The 23043-nt window shown below is 49.4% G+C and overlaps 1 protein-coding gene across 10 annotated transcripts in view; it reads right to left on the reverse strand.

Annotated features, from left to right (window-relative positions):
* LOC118363506 (POU domain, class 2, transcription factor 2-like) overlaps positions 1-23043 on the reverse strand; it is a 97727-nt gene that overhangs the window by 39189 nt on the left and 35495 nt on the right. The window contains exon 1 of one of the 10 annotated variants that reach the window (XM_052494831.1): positions 1530-1643. The exons of the other annotated variants lie outside the window; for them this stretch is intronic. Within the exon in view, the coding sequence (XP_052350791.1) occupies positions 1530-1584 (55 nt within the window). The 5' untranslated portion in view covers positions 1585-1643. Of the gene's footprint in view, positions 1-1529; positions 1644-23043 lie in introns of those variants that run through there. 10 annotated transcript variants of the gene reach the window in all.

Raw genomic sequence — 23043 nt, forward strand, 5'->3', positions numbered from 1 at the left:
ACCTAATGAATAGGTGTATGTATGTGCCATAGAAACAGATGTCTATTTAACCTTTATTTAACAGGGCAAATCAGTTAAGAACAAATGATTTTTTACAATGGCCTACCAGGGAACAATGGGTTAACTGCCTTGTTCAGGGGCAGAACGACAGATTTTTACCTTGTCAGCTCAGGGATTCAATCTAGCAACCTTTGGGTTACTGGCCCAATGCTCTAACCACTAGGCTACCTGCCGCCCAGTCTCACAAACTGTACTGTATACTGCTGTATACGGTTGCATAGTGCACAGCATGATATGCCTTGTCATTCATTACATGTTCTATGCATTCTGTTTCTATGGTGTGTTCTCCCAGGGGTATTTTGGGTGAAACTGACCTCAACTGTACCTTCACTTCCTGCTGAAGGAGATCACTGTGGTGCCAAGGGGGGGTCTGGGAAATGAAGTCTACTGATGAAACGTTTAAACTTTCCATTCATATTTCACTACTGCTATGAAATCATTCAATGAAAAAAACTGTAGTCATTGGACTACAACTGTCTGTATATCTGTGGCAGGTCAGTAGTGTTGTGTGATAATCCTGTCAGTTAACAAACTGCACACTGAAACCCTAACATTATGACTGGTGTATTCACAATGAATACTGACAATCAACTGTGTTGTCTGTGTGCAATTCAAGGCATAGATGCGACACTGTAGTTCACCCTCAAGTCAACTATTCACCTGAGTAACCTCATTCTCTATCCAGCGGGGATACTGTACTACATGGACACCATAATATGATGTGTCATCCCGTCACCGTGGTCACAGGAATGTACAGGGAGGTTGATTTTAAAAAGCCCTATTCATCACTGTCCACGTCGATGTGACAAATGACAAGGTGCTTCATCGCATGAATCATTCCCATCAAATGGATACGCACGCACATACCGTAAATGGTCCACTGTGATGTTATCTATACCTGATTATTCATGGCATGCAGTAATACTATTGACATTTGTTGATAGTTTTTTCTGTTATTGATGAATCATTTCCTGTGAATGTATTTTTGAGAAACTATTTCTCTATCATCTCTTAATTTGAAATTAAAACGTGACAATCTATATGTAGGCTAAAGACCACTTCTAATGCTGTTATGTAGGACACATAACTAAAGTGTACCTTTAGGTTCTCTGTTTAAACAGATAGCAAATACTTGTACAGAAAACACACACACCCACCCACCCACACACTGCATCCCTGTCCACCCTGGAGAGACGCGTCTGACCTTTCTCTCTGCCTGCGACAGACATCTACACCTCCATCCTCTCCTCCCCTCTCCTCCCTCCATCCATCTCCCTCTCTTTGATGTGCTCTAATTAGCCATGCTCGTTAGACCCAGTGGTGCTAATCAATTGGCTCAGCCCAGATACACACACACACACACACACACACACACACAAAGACAGACAAACAAACACACACACAAAAACACACACGGCGAGCTTAATTGGGCCGTGCTAATGAAGGCAGGGAGAGGCACAGACACTCACCTTCTACCCACATATTGCAGAAGTCCATGGTTGCTAGAGCTGCTGTCTTGGTCATATCTGTCTGAGTGTCTGAGTCCCCGTCTTTCTCTAACTGTCTCTGCCTCTCTCTCTCTCTCTCTCTCACCCAATGGAGGAGTGATAAAAATCATTCTCCCTCTTGTTGTCCACGCCCCCACACATGCCCCACCCCTCCCCACATCCTTACAGAGAGAGAGAGAGAAAGAGAAGGAGAAGAGGAAGTAAACAAAAGAAGAGTAGGAAGTGGGGTCAGAAAGAGAAAGGGGGACACGCGAGGTTAAAGAGTGGGAGAGGGTGAGATCTAAGAAATCGAGGAGGAGAAAGAAGAGGGGGGAAGACTATCAGTGGAAAGTGACAGGGTGTCTGGAAACTGTCACTCACAGCTCAGAGAAAACAACGCTATGGCTGACACTACTGGAGTCACGCTGCAGAAAAATGATATTCTACCTAGATTCTTTAGTATTGTATTGAGATAATTAAGTGAAAATGAGTTGATATCGCTCACCCAGAAAATGCATTTACTTGTTTCAAGCTGATTTTGCTCACCCAGGAAATGTATTTTTTAGTTACAGGCCTTTTTGTAGGTTAAAGTAGGAGAAATGGTCTGCCACACTAAGATAATTCACCATGGTAAGATGAAAAAAGATTATGTATCTTACCCCACTTGTATCAAGCATTTTTAGGTTAAAATCAGCTACATGATCTGCCTGTTTACCTCTAGTCAACACACTGTAAGAGATATCTAGCTGAGATCTAAATGTTTTCCAACGCACTACTTTTATTAACCTTTATTTAACCAGTCAGTTAGGAACAAGTTCTTATTTCCAATGACGGTCTGCTCCGGCCAAACCCAGACGACGCTGTGCCAATTGTGCGCCGCCCTATGGGTCTCCCAATTACAGCCGGTTGTGATACAGCCTGGAATCAAACCTTAGACCGCTGCGCCACTCGGGAGACCAAACTACCAGGCCAGTTAGAGACTTAACCCATCATATGCCATACAATAAGACATGGCTCATACATGCTTATAACAAGTCATATAGCATTATATCTGCTGTCGACTTTAAGTCAAGTGTTACAAAACATTTAATCCACATGCTCAACAGTTTTCATTATATTGGCACTTTTGTTGGTTCTACCTACTCAGACTGTTGTTCACTGTCACATGAGGCGGGAGATGTGAGCCATCACAACATCCCCATAAACCACTACCCCTCTCAACCCCACTCCTCCAACGGAGGAAAAATTGAGTAAGTGCAGCACTACCGCTGACCAACCAGCTTGAGTTCACTACTACAGTGGAAATATGGGTTTCTCTGAAGTAGCATGAGTCAGCCACATGGTGGCAGTATTGGCAATCAATTCCACATACAGATGCAGACAGCATCCATCCAAGGCCAAGGAGAGGGAACTGTGCCACCCCCCCCCCCATTATCTCACTCTCTCTCTCTCTCTCTCTCTCTCTCTCTCTCTCTCTCTCTCTCTCTCTCTCTCTCTCTCTCTCTCTCTCTCTCTCTCTCTCTCTTCACTAATTCAAAAACTATCGAGAGGAGAGCTCTCAAGTTTGCGTGCGTGTGTGTGTGTGTGTGTTAGAAGGTGGTGACCGCAGCAGTCATGGTTGTCCAGAGACAGTGACAGACTGTGTGTGGGGAGGGGGTGTGTCTATGGGTCAGAGGTCGTCTGGGCAGCCTGGATTTGGCCGTGGCCCTACTACCACCATACCCCCTCTCCCGTGTGTGTGTGTGTGTGTCATGTCCAGGGACAAGGGGGTCCTTCCTGCCTTTGAGGAGGTCTAAGCCTTGGTTACCATGACAACCAGACCCAGCGACACTCCATTCTAGGTAATCTGAGGATGCTGGGGTGAGACGCCCTTATTTGGGCAACATAATATCACAGACATTACATAATAACATAATGATTAGGAACCAATACAATGACATACAACATCACATAAAGAAATCCTTTCATGGAGTTTCAGAAACACACTTCTGTACTTGATTAATAATAACTCAGTTATTCATGAAATTGTATCGATTTAACTATATATATATTTTAATACGGAATAAAAACACATACACAGAAAAAGAAAAAAAAATCACACACACACACACACACACACACACACACACACACACACACACACACACACACACACACACACACACACACACACACACACACACACACACACACACACACACTAACGATCTGATAGTGGGACCCCAGGGAGGGGGATGGGGAGGCTGGGGCCTTCTGAGTAACATCAATCATCCTGCTGTCACTGAGAGAGAGAGGGGGGAGAGGAGGAGGGAGGGAAGGGGATGAGGGGAGGAGGGAGGGAGGGGGAGAGAGGTAAAGAGATAAAGAGAGAGAGAAGGAGGAAAGGAGGGGGAGAGAGGTAAAGAGATAGAGAGAGAGGGAAGGAGGGAGGGGGAGAGAGGTAAAGAGAAAGAGAGAGGGAAGTAGGGAGGGGGAGAGAGGTAAAGAGATAAAGAGAGAGGGAAGGAGGGAGGGGAGAGAGGTAAAGAGATAGAGAGAGGGAAGGAGGGAAGGGGGAGACAGGTACAGAGATAAAGAGAGAGGGAAGGAGGGAGGGAGGGGCGAGAGGTAAAGAGATAAAGAGAGAAGGAAGGAGGGGGAGAGAGGTAAAGAGATAAAGAGAGAGGGAAGGAGGGAGGGGGAGAGAGGTAAAGAGATAGAGAGAGGGAAGGAGGGAAGGAGGGGGAGACAGGTACAGAGATAAAGAGAGAGGGAAGGAGGGAGGGAGGGGGAGAGAGGTAAAGAGATAACGAGAGAGGGAAGGAGGGAGGGGGAGAGAGGTAAAGAGATAAAGAGAGAGGGAAGGAGGGAGGGGGAGAGAGGTAAAGAGAGAGAGGGAAGGAGGGAAGGAGGGGGAGACAGGTACAGAGATAAAGAGAGGGGGACGGAGGGGGAGAGAGGTAAAGAGATAAAGAGAGAGGGAAGGAGGGAGTGGGAGAGAGGTAAAGAGATAAAGAGAGAGGGAAGGAGGGAGGGGGAGAGAGGTAAAGAGACAGAGAGAGAGGGAAGGAGGGAAGGAGGGAAGGAGGGGGAGACAGGTACAGAGATAAAGAGAGAGGGAAGGAGGGGGAGAGAGGTAAAGAGATAGAGGGAAGGAGGGGGAGAGAGGTAAAGAGATAGAGAGAGAGGGAAGGAGGGGGAGGGGAGAGAGGTAAAGAGATGGAGGGAAGGAGAGAAGGAGGGGGAGAGAGGTAAAGAGATAGAGAGAGAGGGAAGGAGGGAAGGAGTGGGAGACAGGTACAGAGATAAAGAGAGAGGGGAGTAAAGGAAGGAGGGAAGGAGGGAGGGGGAGAGAGGTAAAGAGATAGAGAGAAGGAGGGAAGGAGGGGAGAGAGGTAGAGAGAAGGAAGGAGGGAAGGAGGGGGGGGGAGATAGAGAGAGAGGGAAGGAGGGGAAGAGAGGTAAAGAGATAGAGAGAGGGAAGGAGGGAAGGAGGGGGAGAGAGGTAAAGAGATAGAGAGAGAGGGAAGGAGGGAAGGAGGGGAAGACAGGTACAGAGATAAAGAGAGAGGGAAGGAGGGAGGGGAGAGAGGTAAAGAGATAAAGAGAGAGGGAAGGAGGGAGGATGGGGAGAGAGGTAAAGAGATAAAGAGAGAGGGAAGGAGGGAGGGGAGAGAAGTAAAGAGATAGAGAGAGAGGGAAGGAGGGGGAGACAGGTACAGAGATAAAAGAGAGGGGGAAGGAGGGGGAGAGAGGTAAAGAGATAAAGAGATAGGGAAGAAGGGGAGGAGGGGGAGACAGGTAAAGAGATAAAGAGAGAGGGAAGGAGGGGGAGAGAGGTAAAGAGATAGAGGGAAAGAGGGAAGGAGGGGGAGATAGGTAAAGAGATAGAGGGAAGGAGGGCAGGATGGGGAGAGAGGTAAAGAGATGGCGGGAAGGAGGGAGGGGGAGAGAGGTAAAGAGATAGAGAGAGAGAGGGAAGGAGGGAGGAGGGGGAGACAGGTACAGAGATAAAGAGAGAGGGAAGGAGGGAAGGAGGGAGGGGGAGAGAGGTTAAGAGATAGAGGGAAGGAGGGAAGGAGGGGGAGAGTGGTAGAGAGAAGGAAGGAGGGAAGGAGGGGGAGAGAGGTAAAGAGATAGAGAGGGAAGGAGGGAAGTAGGGGAGAGAGGTAAAGAGATAGAGAGAGGGAAGGAGGGGAGAGTGGTAAAGAGATAGAGAGAGAGGGAAGGAGGGGGAGACATGTACAGAGATAAAGAGAGAGGGAAGGAGGAAGGAGGGGGAGAGAGGTACAGAGATAAAGAGAGAGGGAAGGAGGGGGAAGGAGAGGGAGGGAAGGAGAGGGGTAAAGAGATAAAAGAGAGGAAAGGAGGAGGTGGAGAGAGGGAAAGAGGTTAAGAGATAGAGAGAGAGAGAAGGAGGGGGAGAGAGGTAAAGAGATAGAGAGAGAGGGAAGGAGGGAGGGGGAGAGAGGTAAAGAGAGAGAGTAAAGGAAGGAGGGAAGGAGGGGGAGACAGGTACAGAGATAAAGAGAGGGGGACGGAGGGGGAGAGAGGTAAAGAGATAAAGAGAGAGGGAAGGAGGGAGTGGGAGAGAGGTAAAGAGATAAAGAGAGAGGGAAGGAGGGAGGGGGAGAGAGGTAAAGAGACAGAGAGAGAGGGGGAAGGAGGGAAGGAGGGAAGGAGGGGGGAGACAGGTACAGAGATAAAGAGAGAGGGAAGGAGGGGGAGAGAGGTAAAGAGATAGAGGGAAGGAGGGGGAGAGAGGTAAAGAGATAGAGAGAGAGGGAAGGAGGGGGGGAGAGAGGTAAAGAGATGGAGGGAAGGAGAGAAGGAGGGGGAGAGAGGTAAAGAGATAGAGAGAGAGGGAAGGAGGGAAGGAGTGGGAGACAGGTACAGAGATAAAGAGAGAGGGAAGGAGGGAAGGAGGGAGGGGGAGAGAGGTAAAGAGATAGAGAGAAGGAGGGAAGGAGGGGGAGAGAGGTAGAGAGAAGGAAGGAGGGAAGGAGGGGGAGATAGAGAGAGAGGGAAGGAGGGGAAGAGAGGTAAAGAGATAGAGAGAGGGAAGGAGGGAAGGAGGGGGAGAGAGGTAAAGAGATAGAGAGAGAGGGAAGGAGGGGAAGACAGGTACAGAGATAAAGAGAGAGGGAAGGAGGGAGGGGGAGAGAGGTAAAGAGATAAAGAGAGAGGGAAGGAGGGAGGGGGAGAGAGGTAAAGAGATAAAGAGAGAGGGAAGGAGGGAGGGGGAGAGAAGTAAAGAGATAGAGAGAGAGGGAAGGAGGGGGAGACAGGTACAGAGATAAAGAGAGGGGGAAGGAGGGGGAGAGAGGTAAAGAGATAAAGAGATAGGGAAGAAGGGGAGGAGGGGGAGACAGGTAAAGAGATAAAGAGAGAGGGAAGGAGGGGGAGAGAGGTAAAGAGATAGAGGGAAAGAGGGAAGGAGGGGGAGATAGGTAAAGAGATAGAGGGAAGGAGGGCAGGATGGGGAGAGAGGTAAAGAGATGGCGGGAAGGAGGGAGGGGGAGAGAGGTAAAGAGAGGTAAAGAGAAGGAGGGAAGAGGGGGAGAGGGAAGGAGGGAAGGAGGGAGGGGGAGAGAGGTTAAGAGATAGAGGGAAGGAGGGAAGGAGGGGGAGAGTGGTAGAGAGAAGGAAGGAGGGAAGGAGGGGGAGAGAGGTAAAGAGATAGAGAGGGAAGGAGGGAAGTAGGGGAGAGAGGTAAAGAGATAGAGAGAGGGAAGGAGGGGAGAGTGGTAAAGAGATAGAGAGAGAGGGAAGGAGGGGGAGACATGTACAGAGATAAAGAGAGAGGGAAGGAGGGAAGGAGGGGGAGAGAGGTACAGAGATAAAGAGAGAGGGAAGGAGGGAAGGAGGGAGGGGGAGAGGGGTAAAGAGATAAAGAGAGAGGGAAGGAGGGGGAGAGAGGTAAAGAGATAAAGAGAGAGGAAAGGAGGGGTGGAGGGGGAAAGAGGTTAAGAGATAGAGAGAGAGAGAGAAGGAGGGAGAGAGAGGTAAATAGATAGAGAGAGAGGGAAGGAGGGGGAGAGAGGTAAAGAGAGAGAGAGAGGAAAGGAGGGGGAGAGAGGTAAAGAGATAGAGAGAGAGGGAAGGAGGAGGAGACAGGTACAGAGATAAAGAGTGAGGGAAGGAGGGGGAGAGAGGTAAAGAGATAGAGAGAGGGAAGGAGGGGAAGAGAGATAAAGAGATAAAGCGAGAGGGAAGGAGAGAAGGAGAGAGGTAAAGGAGAGAGGTAAAGAGATAAAGAGAGAAGGAAGGAGGGAAGGGGGGGAGAGAGGTAAAGAGATAAGGAGGGGGAGAGAGGTAAAGAGATAAAGAGAGAAGGAAGGAGGGGGAGAGAGGTAAAGAGATAGAGAGAGGGAAGGAGGGAAGGAGGGGGAGATAGGTACAGAGATAAAGAGAGAAGGAAGGAGGAAAGTAGGGGGAGAGAGGTAAAGAGATAAAGAGAGAAGGAAGGAGGGAGGGGGAGAGAGGTAAAGAGATTGGGAGAGGGAAGGAGGGAAGGAGGGGGAGAGAGGTACAGAGATAAAGAGAGAAGGAAGGAGGGAAGGAGGGAGGGGGAGAGAGGTAAAGAGATAGAGAGAGGGAAGGAGGGAAGGAGGGGGAGAGAGGTAAAGAGATAAAGAGAGAAGGAAGGAGGGAAGGAGGGGGAGAGAGGTACAGAGATAGAGAGAGGGAAGGAGGGAAGGAGGGGGAGAGAGGTACAGAGATAAAGAGAGAGGGAAGGAGGGAAGGGGGAGGGGAGAGGGGTAAAGAGATAAAGAGAGAGGGAAGGAGGGAAGGAGGGGGAGAGAGGTAAAGAGATAAAGAGAGAGGAAAGGAGGGGTGGAGGGGGAAAGATGTTAAGAGATAGAGAGAGAGAGAGAAGGAAGGAGGGAAGGAGGGAGGGGGAGAGAGGTAAAGAGATAGAGAGAGGGAAGGAGGGCAGGAGGGGGAGAGAGGTAAAGAGATAAAGAGAGAAGGAAGGATGGAAGGAGGGGGAGAGAGGTAAAGAGATAGAGAGAGGGAAGGAGGGAAGGAGGGGGAGACAGGTACAGAGATGAAGAGAGAAGGAAGGAGGGAAGGAGGGGAGAGAGGTAAAGAGATAAAGAGAGAAGGAAGGATGGAAGGAGGGGGAGACAGGTACAGAGATAAAGAGAGAAGGAAGGAGGGAAGGAGGGGGAGAGAGGTAAAGAGATAAAGAGAGAGAGGAAGGAGGGAAGGAGGGGAGAGAGGTAAAGAGATAAAGAGAGAAGGAAGGAGGGAAGGAGGGGGAGAGAGGTAAAGAGATAAAGAGAGAAGGAAGGAGGGGGAGAGAGGTAAAGAGATCGAGAGAGGGAAGGAGAGGTGTTTAGAATGGGTCAGTACAGGGACCATTTGACATCTCTCTGGAGCTCCCATCTATTGTACAGCCACCACAGGGGAGCCCAGAGCAGATACACACATCCTCATCTTTACACTGGTGTTGGACCAACAATGTGTGTTTGTCTCACCACTGTGTGTGTGTGTGTGTGTGTGTGTGTGTGTGTGGAGCTCCAGGATTATAAACTGTGCTGGTAGGAGGGTGAGAGGTTTAGGTGGTGTATGGAAACCAGCAGGGGGTGAGAACTAGATAATACCTGTCTCTACCATGTGCCCAGTAATAACACGCAGTCCAGCTAGTTGAGACGGACAGAACTCTGTCAGAGCTGTAAGGGCAGACTGAAAGACAAAGTGTTATCATTACCTGGCTACAGGATGAGGAGATATCATGGTCAGTTGGATAGTAAATCATTTGTATTGTTTATCACCTACAAATTTAAATGATGGTGCAGTATCTTTCTCTGTCATCCGTTCCATCCTCCTCCTCGTTCACCTTCACCAGGCCCTCCTCTATCTCTCTCCTCCTCGTTCACCTTCACCAGACCCACCTCTATCTCTCTCCTCCTCGTTCACCTTCAACAGACCCACCTCTATCTCTCTCCTCCTCGTTCACCTTCAACAGACCCACCTCTATCTCTCTCCTCCTTGCTCACCTTCACCAGGCCCTCCTCTATCTCTCTCCTCCTCATTCACCTTCACCAGACCCACCTCTATCTCTCTCCTCCTCTTTCCCCTTCACCAGGCCCTCCTCTATCTCTCTCCTCCTCTTTCACCTTCACCAGGCCCTCCTCTATCTCTCTCCTCCTCTTTCACCTTCACCAGGCTCTCCTCTATCTCTCTCCTCCTCTTTCACCTTCACCAGGCCGTCCTCTATCTCTCTCCTCCTCTTTCACCTTCACCAGGCCTTCCTCTATCTCTCTCCTCCTCTATCTCTCTTCTCCTCTTTCACCTTCACCAGGCCCTCCTCTATCTCTCTCTTCCCCTTTCACTGTCACCAGGCCCTCCTCTATCCCTCTCCTCCTCTATCACCGTCACCAGGCCCTCCTCTTTCTCTCTCCTCCTCTTTCACCTTCACCAGGCCCTCCTCTATCTCTCTCCTCCTCTTTCACCTTCACCAGGACATTCTCTATCTCGCTCCTCCTCTTTCACCTTCACCAGGCCCTCCTCTATGTCTCGCCTCCTCTTTCACCTTCACCAGGCCCTCCTCTTTCTCTCTCCTCCTCTTTCACCTTCACCAGGCCCTCCTCTATCTCTCTCCTCCTCTTTCACCTTCACCAGGACATTCTCTATCTCACTCCTCCTATTTCACCTTCACCAGGCCCTCCTCTATCTCTCTCCTCCTCTTTCACTGTCACCAGGCCCTCCTCTATCTCTCTCCTCCTCTATCACCGTCACCAGGCCCTCCTCTATCTCTCTCCTCCTCTATCTCTCGCCTCCTCTTTCACCTTCACCAGGCCCTCCTCTATCTCTCGCCTCCTCTTTCACCTTCACCAGGCCCTCCTCTATCTCTCTCCTCCTCTTTCACCTTCACCAGGCCCTCCTCTATCTCTGTCCTCCTCTTTCACCTTCACCAGGCCCTCCTCTATCTCTCTCCTCCTCTATCTCTCTTCTCCTCTTTCACCTTCACCAGGCCCTCCTCTATCTCTCTCCTCCTCTTTCATCTTCACCAGGACATTCTCTATCTCGCTCCTCCTCTTTCACCTTCACCAGGCCCTCCTCTATGTCTCGCTTCCTCTTTCACCTTCACCAGGCCCTCCTCTATCTCTCGCCTCCTCTTTCACCTTCACCAGGCCCTCCTCTATCTCTCGCCTCCTCTTTCACCTTCACCAGGCCCTCCTCTATCTCTCGCCTCCTCTTTCACCTTCACCAGGCCTTCCTCTATCTCTCTCCTCCTCTATCTCTCTTCTCCTCTTTCACCTTCACCAGGCCCTCCTCTATCTCTCTCCTCCTCTTTCACCTTCACCAGGCCCTCCTCTATCTCTGTCCTCCTCTTTCACCTTCACCAGGCCCTCCTCTATCTCTCTCCTCCTCGTTCACCTTCACCAGGCCCACCTCTATCTCTCTCCTCCTCATTCACCTTCACCAGGCCCACCTCTTTCTCTCTCCTCCTATTTCACCTTCACCAGGCCCTCCTCTATCTCTCTCCTCCTCTTTCACCTTCACCAGGCCCTCCTCTATCTCTGTCCTCCTCTTTCACCTTCACCAGGCCCTCCTCTATCTCTCTCCTCCTCTTTCACCTTCACCAGGCCCTCCTCTATCTCTCGCCTCCTCATTCACCTTCACCAGGCCCACCTCTTCTCTCTCTCTCCTCTTTCACCTTCACCAGGCCCTCCTCTATCTCTCACCTCCTCTTTCACCTTCACCAGGCCCTCCTCTATCTCTGTCCTCCTCTTTCACCTTCACCAGGCCCTCCTCTATCTCTCTCCTCCTCTTTCACCTTCACCAGGCCCTCCTCTATCTCTCGCCTCCTCTCTGTCCCCTCATCGCAACACTTTTTTCCCGACCAGCTTCACTCTCTAAATTCAAACTTTCTATTTAACACATATGCATCCACATGTACACAACATACATTAACAACCGCTCTCTCTCCCTCTCTCTCTGCTGGTCAGCAGCAGCTCTGACATCACTGGACACTGCTCTGCACCTTGATTGGACACACGTTGCCAGGCAACAGCAGCAAAAGGTCTCGGTGTGTGTGTGCGTGTGTTTACTGTTTATACATGCGTGTGTGAGAGATGTTATGGTCATGTCCTTGTCTACGTGTGGAGGAAAATGTATGAATAAAGAAATGTAATTGTAAATCTCATATCAAGTCATATGCTCATTCTGTCTGCCTGTCGGTTCTCTCAGAGAGACAAGTATATATCCATCTGTGTGTTAATGAAAGAGAGAGAGGATGCCGTTGTGTGTGTGTATATACTGTATGTATGCTTGTGTTTTTGTCTGTATAAAGACATGTCTGTGTTTGCGTCAGTGTATGAAATGTGTGTTTGGTTAGTGTACGTGTGTGTGTGTGTGTGTGTGTGTGTGTGTGTGTGTGTGTGTGTGTGTGTGTGTGTGTGTGTGTGTGTGTGTGTGTGTGTGTGTGTGTGTGTGTGTGTGTGTTGTTCTAAGCCCCTGGGAGCTGGTGGTTATTGTATCTGACACAGCGGCTCTTTCTCGCGCCTCATATTTCTGGGCGGATCGATTCGTCTGACTCCCGACAAGACAATAATCGCACCTCCCTCTCTCACTCCATCACTACCATTATTACTGACCTCCCCAGGGAACGCAGGAGGGAGAGAGGGATGAGGGAGAGAAAGAAGGAGGAAGACAAATGCAGGAAGGAGGGAGACCGGATTGAGAGAGCGAGAGAGAGAGAGAGAGAGAGAGAGAGAGAGAGAGAGAGAGAGAGAGAGAGAGAGAGAGAGAAAAGGGCAACCAGTGAAGTACAAACACCATTGTAAATACAACCCATATTTATGTTTATTTATTTTCCCTTTTGTACTCTAACTATTTGCACATAATATTACCTTTGAAATGTATTTTTTCTATCTGAACTTTTGTTAGTGTAATGTTTACTGTAATTGTTTTAAATTGTTTTTTCTTCACTTTTCTTTATTATCTATTTTTACTTGCTTTGGCAATGTAAACATATGTTTCCCATGCCAATAAAGCCCTGAAATTGAATTGAATTGAATGAGAGAGAGAGAGAGAGAGAGAGAGAGAGAGAGAGAGAGAGAGAGAGAGAGAGAGAGAGAGAGAGAGAGAGAGAGAGAGAGAGAGAGAGAGAGAGAGAGAGAGAGAGAGAGAGAGAGAGAGAGAGAGAGAGGGAGAGAGAGAGAGAGAGAGAGAGAGAGAGAGGGAGAGAGAGAGAGAGAGAGGGGGAGAGAGAGAGAGAGAAGGGGAGAGAGAGAGAGAGAGAGAGAGAGAGAGAGAGAGAGAGAGAGAGAGAGAGAGAGAGAGAGAGAGAGAGAGACACAGAGAGAGATTGAGAGAGAGGGAGAGAGACAGAGAGAAGGGGAGAGAGAGAGAGAGAGAGAGAGAGAGAGAGAGAGAGAGAGAGAGAGAGAGAGAGGGAGAGAGGGAGAGAGAGACAGATACAGAGAGAGAGAGAGAGAGAGAGAGAGAGAGAGAGAGAGAGAGAGAAGAGAGAGAGAGAGAGAGAGAGAGAGAGAGAGAGAGAGAGAGAGAGAGAGGAAAGAGAGAAAGAGAGCGAGAGAGAGGAAGAGAGACAGGAAGGAAGGAAGGAAGGAAGGAAGGAAGGAAGGAAGGAAGGAAGGAAGGAGGGAGGATGGTAGAGAAATGTAACAACATTTAGCTTGAGTGGTGAGTTCTAGGAGAAAATAGAGCTGAAAGAGAGGAAAACAGAAAGAAGGGAAGTAGCAGGTATCCCAGTGAACGAGTGCAGCGATACAGAGACGAGGAGATGGAGAGATGGGACAATAAAGGTAGAGAAACAAACGAGAGATGAAGGATTTACACTAGAACCTTCCAATAAATAAGAGAATGAGACAGAGGAGGAAATAACGAGGGAAATGCAGAGGGGGAGAGAGAGGGGGCGAGAGAGGGGGAGAGAGAGGGGGCAAGAAAGGGGGCGAGAGAGGGGGCGAGAGAGGTGGAGAGACAGGGGGCAAGAGAGGGGGAGAGAGAGGCGGCGAGAGAGGGGGAGAGAGAGGGGGCAAGAAAGGGGGCGAGAGAGGGGGCGAGAGAGGGGGAGAGAGAGGGGGCGAGAGAGGGGGAGAGAGAGGGGGCAAGAAAGGGGGCGAGAGAGGGGCGAGAGAGGGGGAGAGAGAGGGGGCGAGAGAGGTGGAGAGAGAGGGGGCGAGAGAGGGGAGAGAGAGGGGGCAGAGAGAGGGGAGAGAGAGGCGGCGAGAGAGCGGGAGAGAGAGGGGGCGAGAGGGGGCGAGAGAGGTGGAGAGAGAGGCGGCGAGAGAGGGGGAGAGAGAGGGGGCGAGAGGGGGCGAGAGAGGTGGAGGGAGAGGGGAGGCGAGAGAGGGGGCGAGAGAGGGGGAGAGAGAGGGGTCGAGAGAGGGGGAGAGAGAGGGGGCGAGAGGGGGCGAGAGAGGTGGAGAGAGAGGGGCGAGAGAGGGGAGAGAGAGGGGGCGAGAGAGGGGAGAGAGAGGGGGAGAGAGGGGGAGAGAGAGGGGGCGAGAGAGGGGGAGAGAGAGGGGGCGAGAGAGAGGGGGCGAGAGAGGGGAGTGGTGTGCCGGATTGAGGTGAAACACATATATACACAGTAGCTTTGTGGGGGTCAGCATAGAGAAATGTTATGAAATTGGCGGCAGCACAATGTCTGATTGGCGGCTGACTCCTGTGCTGCCATTCAATGGAGAAGAACAGAGAGAGAATGTGCCCCGCTGAAAACACACACACACACACACACACACACACACACACACACACACACACACACACACACACACACACACACACACACACACACACACACACACACACACACACACACACACACACACACACACACAGTACACTTACACCTCGACCCTCTCTCACACACAAGCATCCACACAACACAGGTTACAGAACCAGAATGCATTCCCCCTGTCTTTTGTCAGTCTGCCTAAGTGCTCCTCTCTGTCTACACATGGTGTGTGTGTGTGTGTGTGTGTGTGTGTGTGTGTGTGTGTGTGTGTGTGTGTGTGTGTGTGTGTGTGTGTGTGTGTGTGTGTGTGTGTGTGTGTGTGTGTGTGTGTGTGTGTGTGTGTGTGTGTGTCACGGCTGTAGCTGTCTGCTATGAATCTAGATTACAATTACTGCAATTGGCTCTCAATTCAAGGGATTGCTATTTGACCCTCTAACCTCCCCTCTCTCTCTGCCTATCACACTCTGCTTTGTGCTCTCCCTTTCTCTCTCTGCCTAGCACACTCTGCTTTGTGCTCTCCCTTTCTCTCTGCCTAGCACACTCTGCTTTGTGTTCTCCCTTTCTCTCTCTGCCTATCACACTCTGCTTTGTGTTCTCCCTTTCTCTCTCTGCCTATCACACTCTGCTTTGTGTTCTCCCTCTCTCTCTGCCTATCACACTCTGCTTTGTGTTCTCCCTCTCTCTCTGCCTATCACACTCTGCTTTGTGTTCTCCCTCTCTCTCTGCCTATCACACTCTGCTTTGTGTTCTCCCTCTCTCTCTGCCTATCACACTCTGCTTTGTGCTCTCCCTTTCTCTCTCTGCCTATCACACTCTGCTTTGTGCTCTCCCTCTCTCTCTCTGCCTATCACACTCTGCTTTGTGTCTCTCCCTCTCTCTCTGCCTATCACACTCTGCTTTGTGCTCTCCCCTCTCTCTCTCTGCCTAGCACACTCTGCTTTGTGCTCTCCCTTCTCTCTCTGCCTATCACACTCTGCTTTGTGCTCTCCCTTCTCTCTCTCTGCCTATCACACTCTGCTTTGTGCTCTCCCTTTCTCTCTCTGCCTATCACACTCTGCTTTGTGCTCTCCCTTTCTCTCTCTGCCTAGCACACTCTGCTTTGTGCTCTCCCTTTCTCTCTCTGCTTTGTGCTCTCCCTTTCTCTCTCTTCCCACTCTGCTTTGTGCTCTCCCTCTCTCTCTCTGCCTATCACACTCTGCTTTGTGCTCTCCCTTTCTCTCTCTGCCTAGCACACTCTGCTTTGTGCTCTCCCTCTCTCTCTCTGCCTATCACACTCTGCTTTGTGCTCTCCCTTTCTCTCTCTGCCTATCACACTCTGCTTTGTGCTCTCCCTCTCTCTCTCTGCCTATCACACTCTGCTTTGTGCTCTCCCTTTCTCTCTCTGCCTAGCACACTCTGCTTTGTGTTCTCCCTCTCTCTCTCTGCCTAGCACACTCTGCTTTGTGTTCTCCCTCTCTCTCTCTGCCTAGCACACTCTGCTTTGTGCTCTCCCTTTCTCTCTGCCTAGCACACTCTGCTTTGTGCTCTCCCTTTCTCTCTCTGCCTAGCACACTCTGCTTTGTGTTCTCCCTCTCTCTCTCTGCCTAGCACACTCTGCTTTGTGCTCTCCCTCTCTCTCTCTGCCTAGTACACTCTGCTTTGTGCTCTCCCTTTCTCTCTCTGCCTAGCACACTCTGCTTTGTGTTCTCCCTCTCTCTCTCTGCCTAGCACACTCTGCTTTGTGTTCTCCCTCTCTCTGCCTAGCACACTCTGCTTTGTGTTCTCCCTCTCTCTCTCTGCCTAGCACACTCTGCTTTGTGCTCTCCCTTTCTCTCTCTGCCTATCACACTCTGCTTTGTGCTCTCCCTTTCTCTCTCTGCCTATCACACTCTGCTTTGTGCTCTCCCTTTCTCTCTCTGCCTATCACACTCTGCTTTGTGCTCTCCCTTTCTCTCTCTGCCTAGCACACTCTGCTTTGTGCTCTCCCTTTCTCTCTCTGCCTATCACACTCTGCTTTGTGCTCTCCCTCTCTCTCTGCCTATCACACTCTGCTTTGTGCTCTCCCTCTCTCTCTCTGCCTAGCACACTCTGCTTTGTGTTCTCCCTCTCTCTCTCTGCCTAGCACACTCTGCTTTGTGTTCTCCCTCTCTCTCTCTGCCTAGCACACTCTGCTTTGTGCTCTCCCTCTCTCTCTGCCTAGCACACTCTGCTTTGTGCTCTCCCTCTCTCTCTCTGCCTAGCACACTCTGCTTTGTGCTCTCCCTCTCTCTCTCTGCCTAGCACACTCTGCTTTGTGCTCTCCCTCTCTCTCTCTGCCTAGCACACTCTGCTTTGTGTTCTCCCTCTCTCTCTGCCGAGCACACTCTGCTTTGTGCTCTCCCTCTCTCTCTCTCTGCCGAGCACACTCTGCTTTGTGCTCTCTCTCTTTCTCTCACCTTTTCCGTCTCCCTCTCTCTGTTCTGCTTTTCCTCATCAATATTCCTCTTCCCCCTCTTCCTCTATCAGTACATCCCCTGTCCCCCCTCTTCCTTTACCTTCCATCCCATCTTCCCTCACTCCCTTCATCCTATCCTACCACTAGCATGATCTTTGCTCACCATTCATCCATCCAATTCTCTGGATGTTTTACCTCTCTTTTCCCTTTCTCCCTCCATCCCTCCTTCTCTCCCTGTGATAATCAGAGGAATAATGTGTCTCATTTGTATTCTTTATATATTCTGTTCTATTTATAATGGAGAGACATCAGCCTTCTACAGTCAGAGCACAGGGACATGGTGTGCATTGGGAGAGGAGAGAAAGAGCGATTGAACGAGGGAGGGAGGGAGTGGTGGTTCTGGGTTGAGGGGGGTAGGAAATTGGTCTGGCTAGCGGAACAGCTTTTCACCTCTCTCTCTCTCTCTCTCTCTCTCTCTCTCTCTCTCTCTCTCTCTCCATTCTGCTTTGTATTCTGCTGAGATGACAGGGGGAAAGCTTTATTGCTCAGAGTTGGTATCGATCGGGGGCCCCTAGTAGGGGGGAAGGGGAAGGACGCACACTGCCGGCCCTTTCTCAACGACGCCTGCTTCAAATCCCACCTCAACCCACTCCTCCCTCTCTATCGCTCCCTGACTCTGAAAAATCAAATTCAAGGCTCCTATTCTCCAAAGGGTAGGAGAGAAAGGTGTCTGCCTGCTTCCCCTGGCTGACCGAAGGTCTGAATGGAGCTTCAATCTGATAAGTCATCTTCCACAAACACAAACAACCAAAAGACAGGAGAATATATGACCCACCCATAACCCTTTCTTCTCTCCTCCATGTTTCTACATAATGCTCCTTGCCTCATCCTCTCCATGTTTCTACATAATGCTCCATGGCTCCTCCTCTCCATGTTTCTATATAATGCTCCTTGCCTCCTCCTCTCCATGTTTCTACATAATGCTCCTTGCCTCCTCCTCTCCATGTTTCTATATAACACTCCATGGCTCCTCCTCTCCATGTTTCTACATAATGCTCCTTGCCTCCTCCTCTCCATGTTTCTATATAACACTCCTTGCCTCCTCTCCATGTTTCTATATAATGCTCCTTGCCTCCTCCTCTCCATGTTTCTACATAATGCTCCTTGCCTCCTCCTCCATGTTTCTACATAATGCTCCTTGCCTCCTCCTCTCCATGTTTCTATATAACACTCCCTTGCCTCCTCCTCTCCATGTTTCTATATAACACTCCATGGCTCCTCCTCTCCATGTTTCTACATAATGCTCCTTGCCCTCCTCCTCTCCATGTTTCTATATAACACTCCTTGCCTCCTCCTCCATGTTTCTATATAACACTCCTTGCCTCCTCCTCTCCATGTTTCTACATAATGCTCCTTGCCTCCTCCTCTCCATGTTTCTATATAACACTCCTTGCCTCCTCCTCTCCATGTTTCTATATAATGCTCCTTGCCTCCTCCTCCATGTTTCTATATAATGCTCCTTGCCTCCTCCTCTCCATGTTTCTATATAACACTCCTTGCCTCCTCCTCTCCATGTTTCTACATAATGCTCCTTGCCTCCTCCTCTCCATGTTTCTATATAATGCTCCTTGCCTCCTCCTCTCCATGTTTCTATATAATGCTCCTTGCCTCCTCCTCTCCATGTTTCCATATAACACTCCTTGCCTCCTCCTCCATGTTTCTACATAATGCTCCTTGCCTCCTCCTCTACATGTTTCTACATAATGCTCCTTGCCTCTCTCTACATGCCTCCTCCTCTACATGTTTCTATATAATGCTCCTTGCCTCCTCCTCTCCATGTTTCTACATAATGCTCCTTGCCTCCTCTCCATGTTTCTACATAATGCTCCTTGCCTCCTCCTCTACATGTTTCTATATAATGCTCCTTGCCTCCTCCTCTCCATGTTTCTACATAATGCTCCTTGCCTCCTCCTCTCCATGTTTCTATATAATGCTCCTTGCCTCCTCCTCTCCATGTTTCTATATAATGCTCCTTGCCTCCTCTCCATGTTTCTACATAATGCTCCTTGCCTCCTCCTCTCCATGTTTCTACATAATGCTCCTTGCCTCCTCCTCTCCATGTTTCTACATAATGCTCCTTGCCTCCTCCTCTCCATGTTTCTATATAATGCTCCTTGCCTCCTCCTCTCCATGTTTCTACATAATGCTCCTTGCCTCCTCCTCTCCATGTTTCTACATAATGCTCCTTGCCTCCTCTCCATGTTTCTACATAATGCTCCTTGCCTCCTCCTCTCCATGTTTCTACATAATGCTCCTTGCCTCCTCCTCTCCATGTTTCTACATAATGCTCCTTGCCTCCTCCTCTCCATGTTTCTACATAATGCTCCTTGCCTCCTCCTCTCCATGTTTCTATATAATGCTCCTTGCCTCCTCCTCTCCATGTTTCTATATAATGCTCCTTGCCTCCTCCTCTCCATGTTTCTATATAAGGCTCCTTGCCTCCTCCTCTCCATGTTTCTATATAACACTCCTTGCCTCCTCCTCTCCATGTTTCTACATAATGCTCCTTGCCTCCTCTCCATGTTTCTACATAATGCTCCTTGCCTCCTCCTCTCCATGTTTCTACATAATGCTCCTTGCCTCCTCCTCTCCATGTTTCTACATAATGCTCCTTGCCTCCTCCTCTCCATGTTTCTACATAATGCTCCTTGCCTCCTCCTCTCCATGTTTCTACATAATGCTCCTTGCCTCCTCCTCTCCATGTTTCTACATAATGCTCCTTGCCTCCTCTCCATGTTTCTACATAATGCTCCTTGCCTCCTCCTCTCCATGTTTCTACATAAGGCTCCTTGCCTCCTCTCCATGTTTCTATATAAGGCCCCCTGCCCTCCTCCTCTCCATGTTTCTACATAGGCCCCTTGCCTCCTCCTCTCCATGCTCCTTGCCTCCTCCTCTCCATGTTTCTACATAATGCTCCTTGCCTCCTCCTCCATGTTTCTATAATAATGCTCCTTGCCTCCTCCTCTCCATGTTTCTACATAATGCTCCTTGCCTCCTCTCCATGTTTCTACATAATGCTCCTTGCCTCCTCCTCTCCATGTTTCTATATAATGCTCATTGCCTCCTCCTCTCCATGTTTCTATATAAGGCTCCTTGCCTCCTCCTCTCCATGTTTCTATATAATGCTCCTTGCCTCCTCCTCTCCATGTTTCTATATAAGGCTCCTTGCCTCCTCCTCTCCATGTTTCTATATAATGCTCCTTGCCTCCTCCTCTCCATGTTTCTATATAACACTCCTTGCCTCCTCCTCTCCATGTTTCTACATAATGCTCCTTGCCTCCTCTCCATGTTTCTCCTCCTCTCCATAATGCTCCTTGCCTCCTCCCTCCATGTTTGTATATAATGCTCATTGCCTCCTCCTCTCCATGTTTCTACATAATGCTCCTTGCCTCCTCCTCTCCATGTTTCTACATAATGCTCCTTGCCTCCTCCTCTCCATGTTTCTACATAATGCTCCTTGCCTCCTCCTCTCCATGTTTCTACATAATGCTCCTTGCCTCCTCCTCTCCATGTTTCTACATAATGCTCATTGCCTCCTCCTCTCCATGTTTCTACATAATGCTCCTTGCCTCCTCCTCTCCATGTTTCTACATAATGCTCCTTGCCTCCTCCTCTCCATGTTTCTACATAATGCTCCTTGCCTCCTCCTCTCCATGTTTCTATATAACACTCCTTGCCTCCTCCTCTCCATGTTTCTACATAATGCTCCTTGCCTCCTCCTCTCCATGTTTCTACATAATGCTCCTTGCCTCCTCCTCTCCATGTTTCTACATAAGGCCCCTTGCCTCCTCCTCTCCATGTTTCTACATAATGCTCATTGCCTCCTCCTCTCCATGTTTCTACATAATGCTCATTGCCTCCTCCTCTCCATGTTTCTACATAATGCTCATTGCCTCCTCCTCTCCATGTTTCTACATAATGCTCATTGCCTCCTCCTCTCCATGTTTCTATATAATGCTCATTGCCTCCTCCTCTCCATGTTTCTACATAATGCTCCTTGCCTCCTCCTCTCCATGTTTCTATATAAGGCCCCTTGCCTCCTCCTCTCCATGTTTCTACATAATGCTCCTTGCCTCCTCCTCTCCATGTTTCTACATAAGGCCCCTTGCCTCCTCCTCTCCATGTTTCTACATAAGGCCCCTTGCCTCCTCCTCTCCATGTTTCTATATAAGGCCCCTTGCCTCCTCCTCTCCATGTTTCTACATAAGGCCCCTTGCCTCCTCCTCCATGTTTCTACATAAGGCCCCTTGCCTCCTCCTCTCCATGTTTCTACATAAGGCCCCTTGCCTCCTCCTCTCCATGTTTCTATATAAGGCCCCTTGCCTCCTCCTCTCCATGTTTCTATATAATGCTCCTTGCCTCCTCCTCTCCATGTTTCTATATAATGCTCATTGCCTCCTCCTCTCCATGTTTCTACATAAGGCCCCTTGCCTCCTCCTCCATGTTTCTACATAAGGCCCCTTGCCTCCTCCTCTCCATGTTTCTACATAAGGCCCCTTGCCTCCTCCTCTCCATGTTTCTACATAAGGCCCCTTGCCTCCTCCTCTCCATGTTTCTATATAAGGCCCCTTGCCTCCTCCTCTCCATGTTTCTATATAATGCTCATTGCCTCCTCCTCTCCATGTTTCTACATAAGGCCCCTTGCCTCCTCCTCCATGTTTCTACATAAGGCCCCTTGCCTCCTCCTCTCCATGTTTCTATATAAGGCCCCTTGCCTCCTCCTCTCCATGTTTCTACATAAGGCCCCTTGCCTCCTCCTCTCCATGTTTCTACATAAGGCCCCTTGCCTCCTCCTCTCCATGTTTCTATATAACACTCCTTGCCTCCTCCTCTCCATGTTTCTGTATAATGCTCCTTGCCTCCTCCTCTCCATGTTTCTATATAATGCTCCTTGCCTCCTCCTCTCCATGTTTCTACATAATGCTCCTTGCCTCCTCCTCCATGTTTCTACATAAGGCCCCTTGCCTCCTCCTCTCCATGTTTCTACATAATGCTCCTTGCCTCCTCCTCTACATGTTTCTACATAAGGCCCCTTGCCTCCTCCTCTACATGTTTCTATATAAGGCCCCTTGCCTCCTCCTCTCCATGTTTCTACATAATGCTCCTTGCCTCCTCCTCTACATGTTTCTACATAAGGCCCCTTGCCTCCTCCTCTCCATGTTTCTACATAATGCTCCTTGCCTCCTCCTCTCCATGTTTCTACATAATGCTCATTGCCTCCTCCTCTCCATGTTTCTATATAATACTCATTGCCTCCTCCTCTCCATGTTTCTACATAATGCCCCTTGCCTCCTCCTCTCCATGTTTCTATATAATGCTCATTGCCTCCTCCTCTCCATGTTTCTATATAATACTCATTGCCTCCTCCTCTCCATGTTTCTACATAATGCTCCTTGCCTCCTCTCCATGTTTCTATATAAGGCCCCTTGCCTCCTCCTCTCCATGTTTCTATATAATGCTCATTGCCTCCTCCTCTCCATGTTTCTATATAATACTCATTGCCTCCTCCTCTCCATGTTTCTACATAATGCTCCTTGCCTCCTCTCCATGTTTCTATATAAGGCCCCCTGCCCTCCTCCTCTCCATGTTTCTATATAATGCTCCTTGCCTCCTCCTCTACATGTTTCTACATAAGGCCCCTTGCCTCCTCCTCTCCATGTTTCTATATAATGCTCCTTGCCTCCTCCTCTCCATGTTGCTATATAAGGCCCCTTGCCTCCTCCTCTCCATGTTTCTACATAATGCTCCTTGCCTCCTCCTCTACATGTTTCTACATAAGGCCCCTTGCCTCCTCCTCTCCATGTTTCTACATAATGCTCATTGCCTCCTCCTCTCCATGTTTCTACATAATGCTCATTGCCTCCTCCTCTCCATGTTTCTATATAATGCTCATTGCCTCCTCCTCCATGTTTCTATATAATGCTCCTTGCCTCCTCCTCTCCATGTTTCTACATAATACTCATTGCCTCCTCCTCTCCATGTTTCTATATAATACTCATTGCCTCCTCCTCTCCATGTTTCTACATAATGCTCCTTGCCTCCTCTCCATGTTTCTATATAAGGCCCCTTGCCTCCTCCTCTCCATGTTTCTATATAATGCTCATTGCCTCCTCCTCTCCATGTTTCTATATAATACCCATTGCCTCCTCCTCTCCATGTTTCTACATAATGCTCCTTGCCTCCTCTCCATGTTTCTATATAAGGCCCCTTGCCTCCTCCTCTCCATGTTTCTATATAATGCTCATTGCCTCCTCCTCTCCATGTTTCTACCTAATGCTCCTTGCCTCCTCCTCTCCATGTTTCTACATAATGCTCCTTGCCTCCTC

Source organism: Oncorhynchus keta, chromosome 34, assembly GCF_023373465.1.
Source record: "Oncorhynchus keta strain PuntledgeMale-10-30-2019 chromosome 34, Oket_V2, whole genome shotgun sequence".
In the NCBI taxonomy this organism is placed as follows: Eukaryota; Metazoa; Chordata; class Actinopteri; order Salmoniformes; family Salmonidae; genus Oncorhynchus; species Oncorhynchus keta.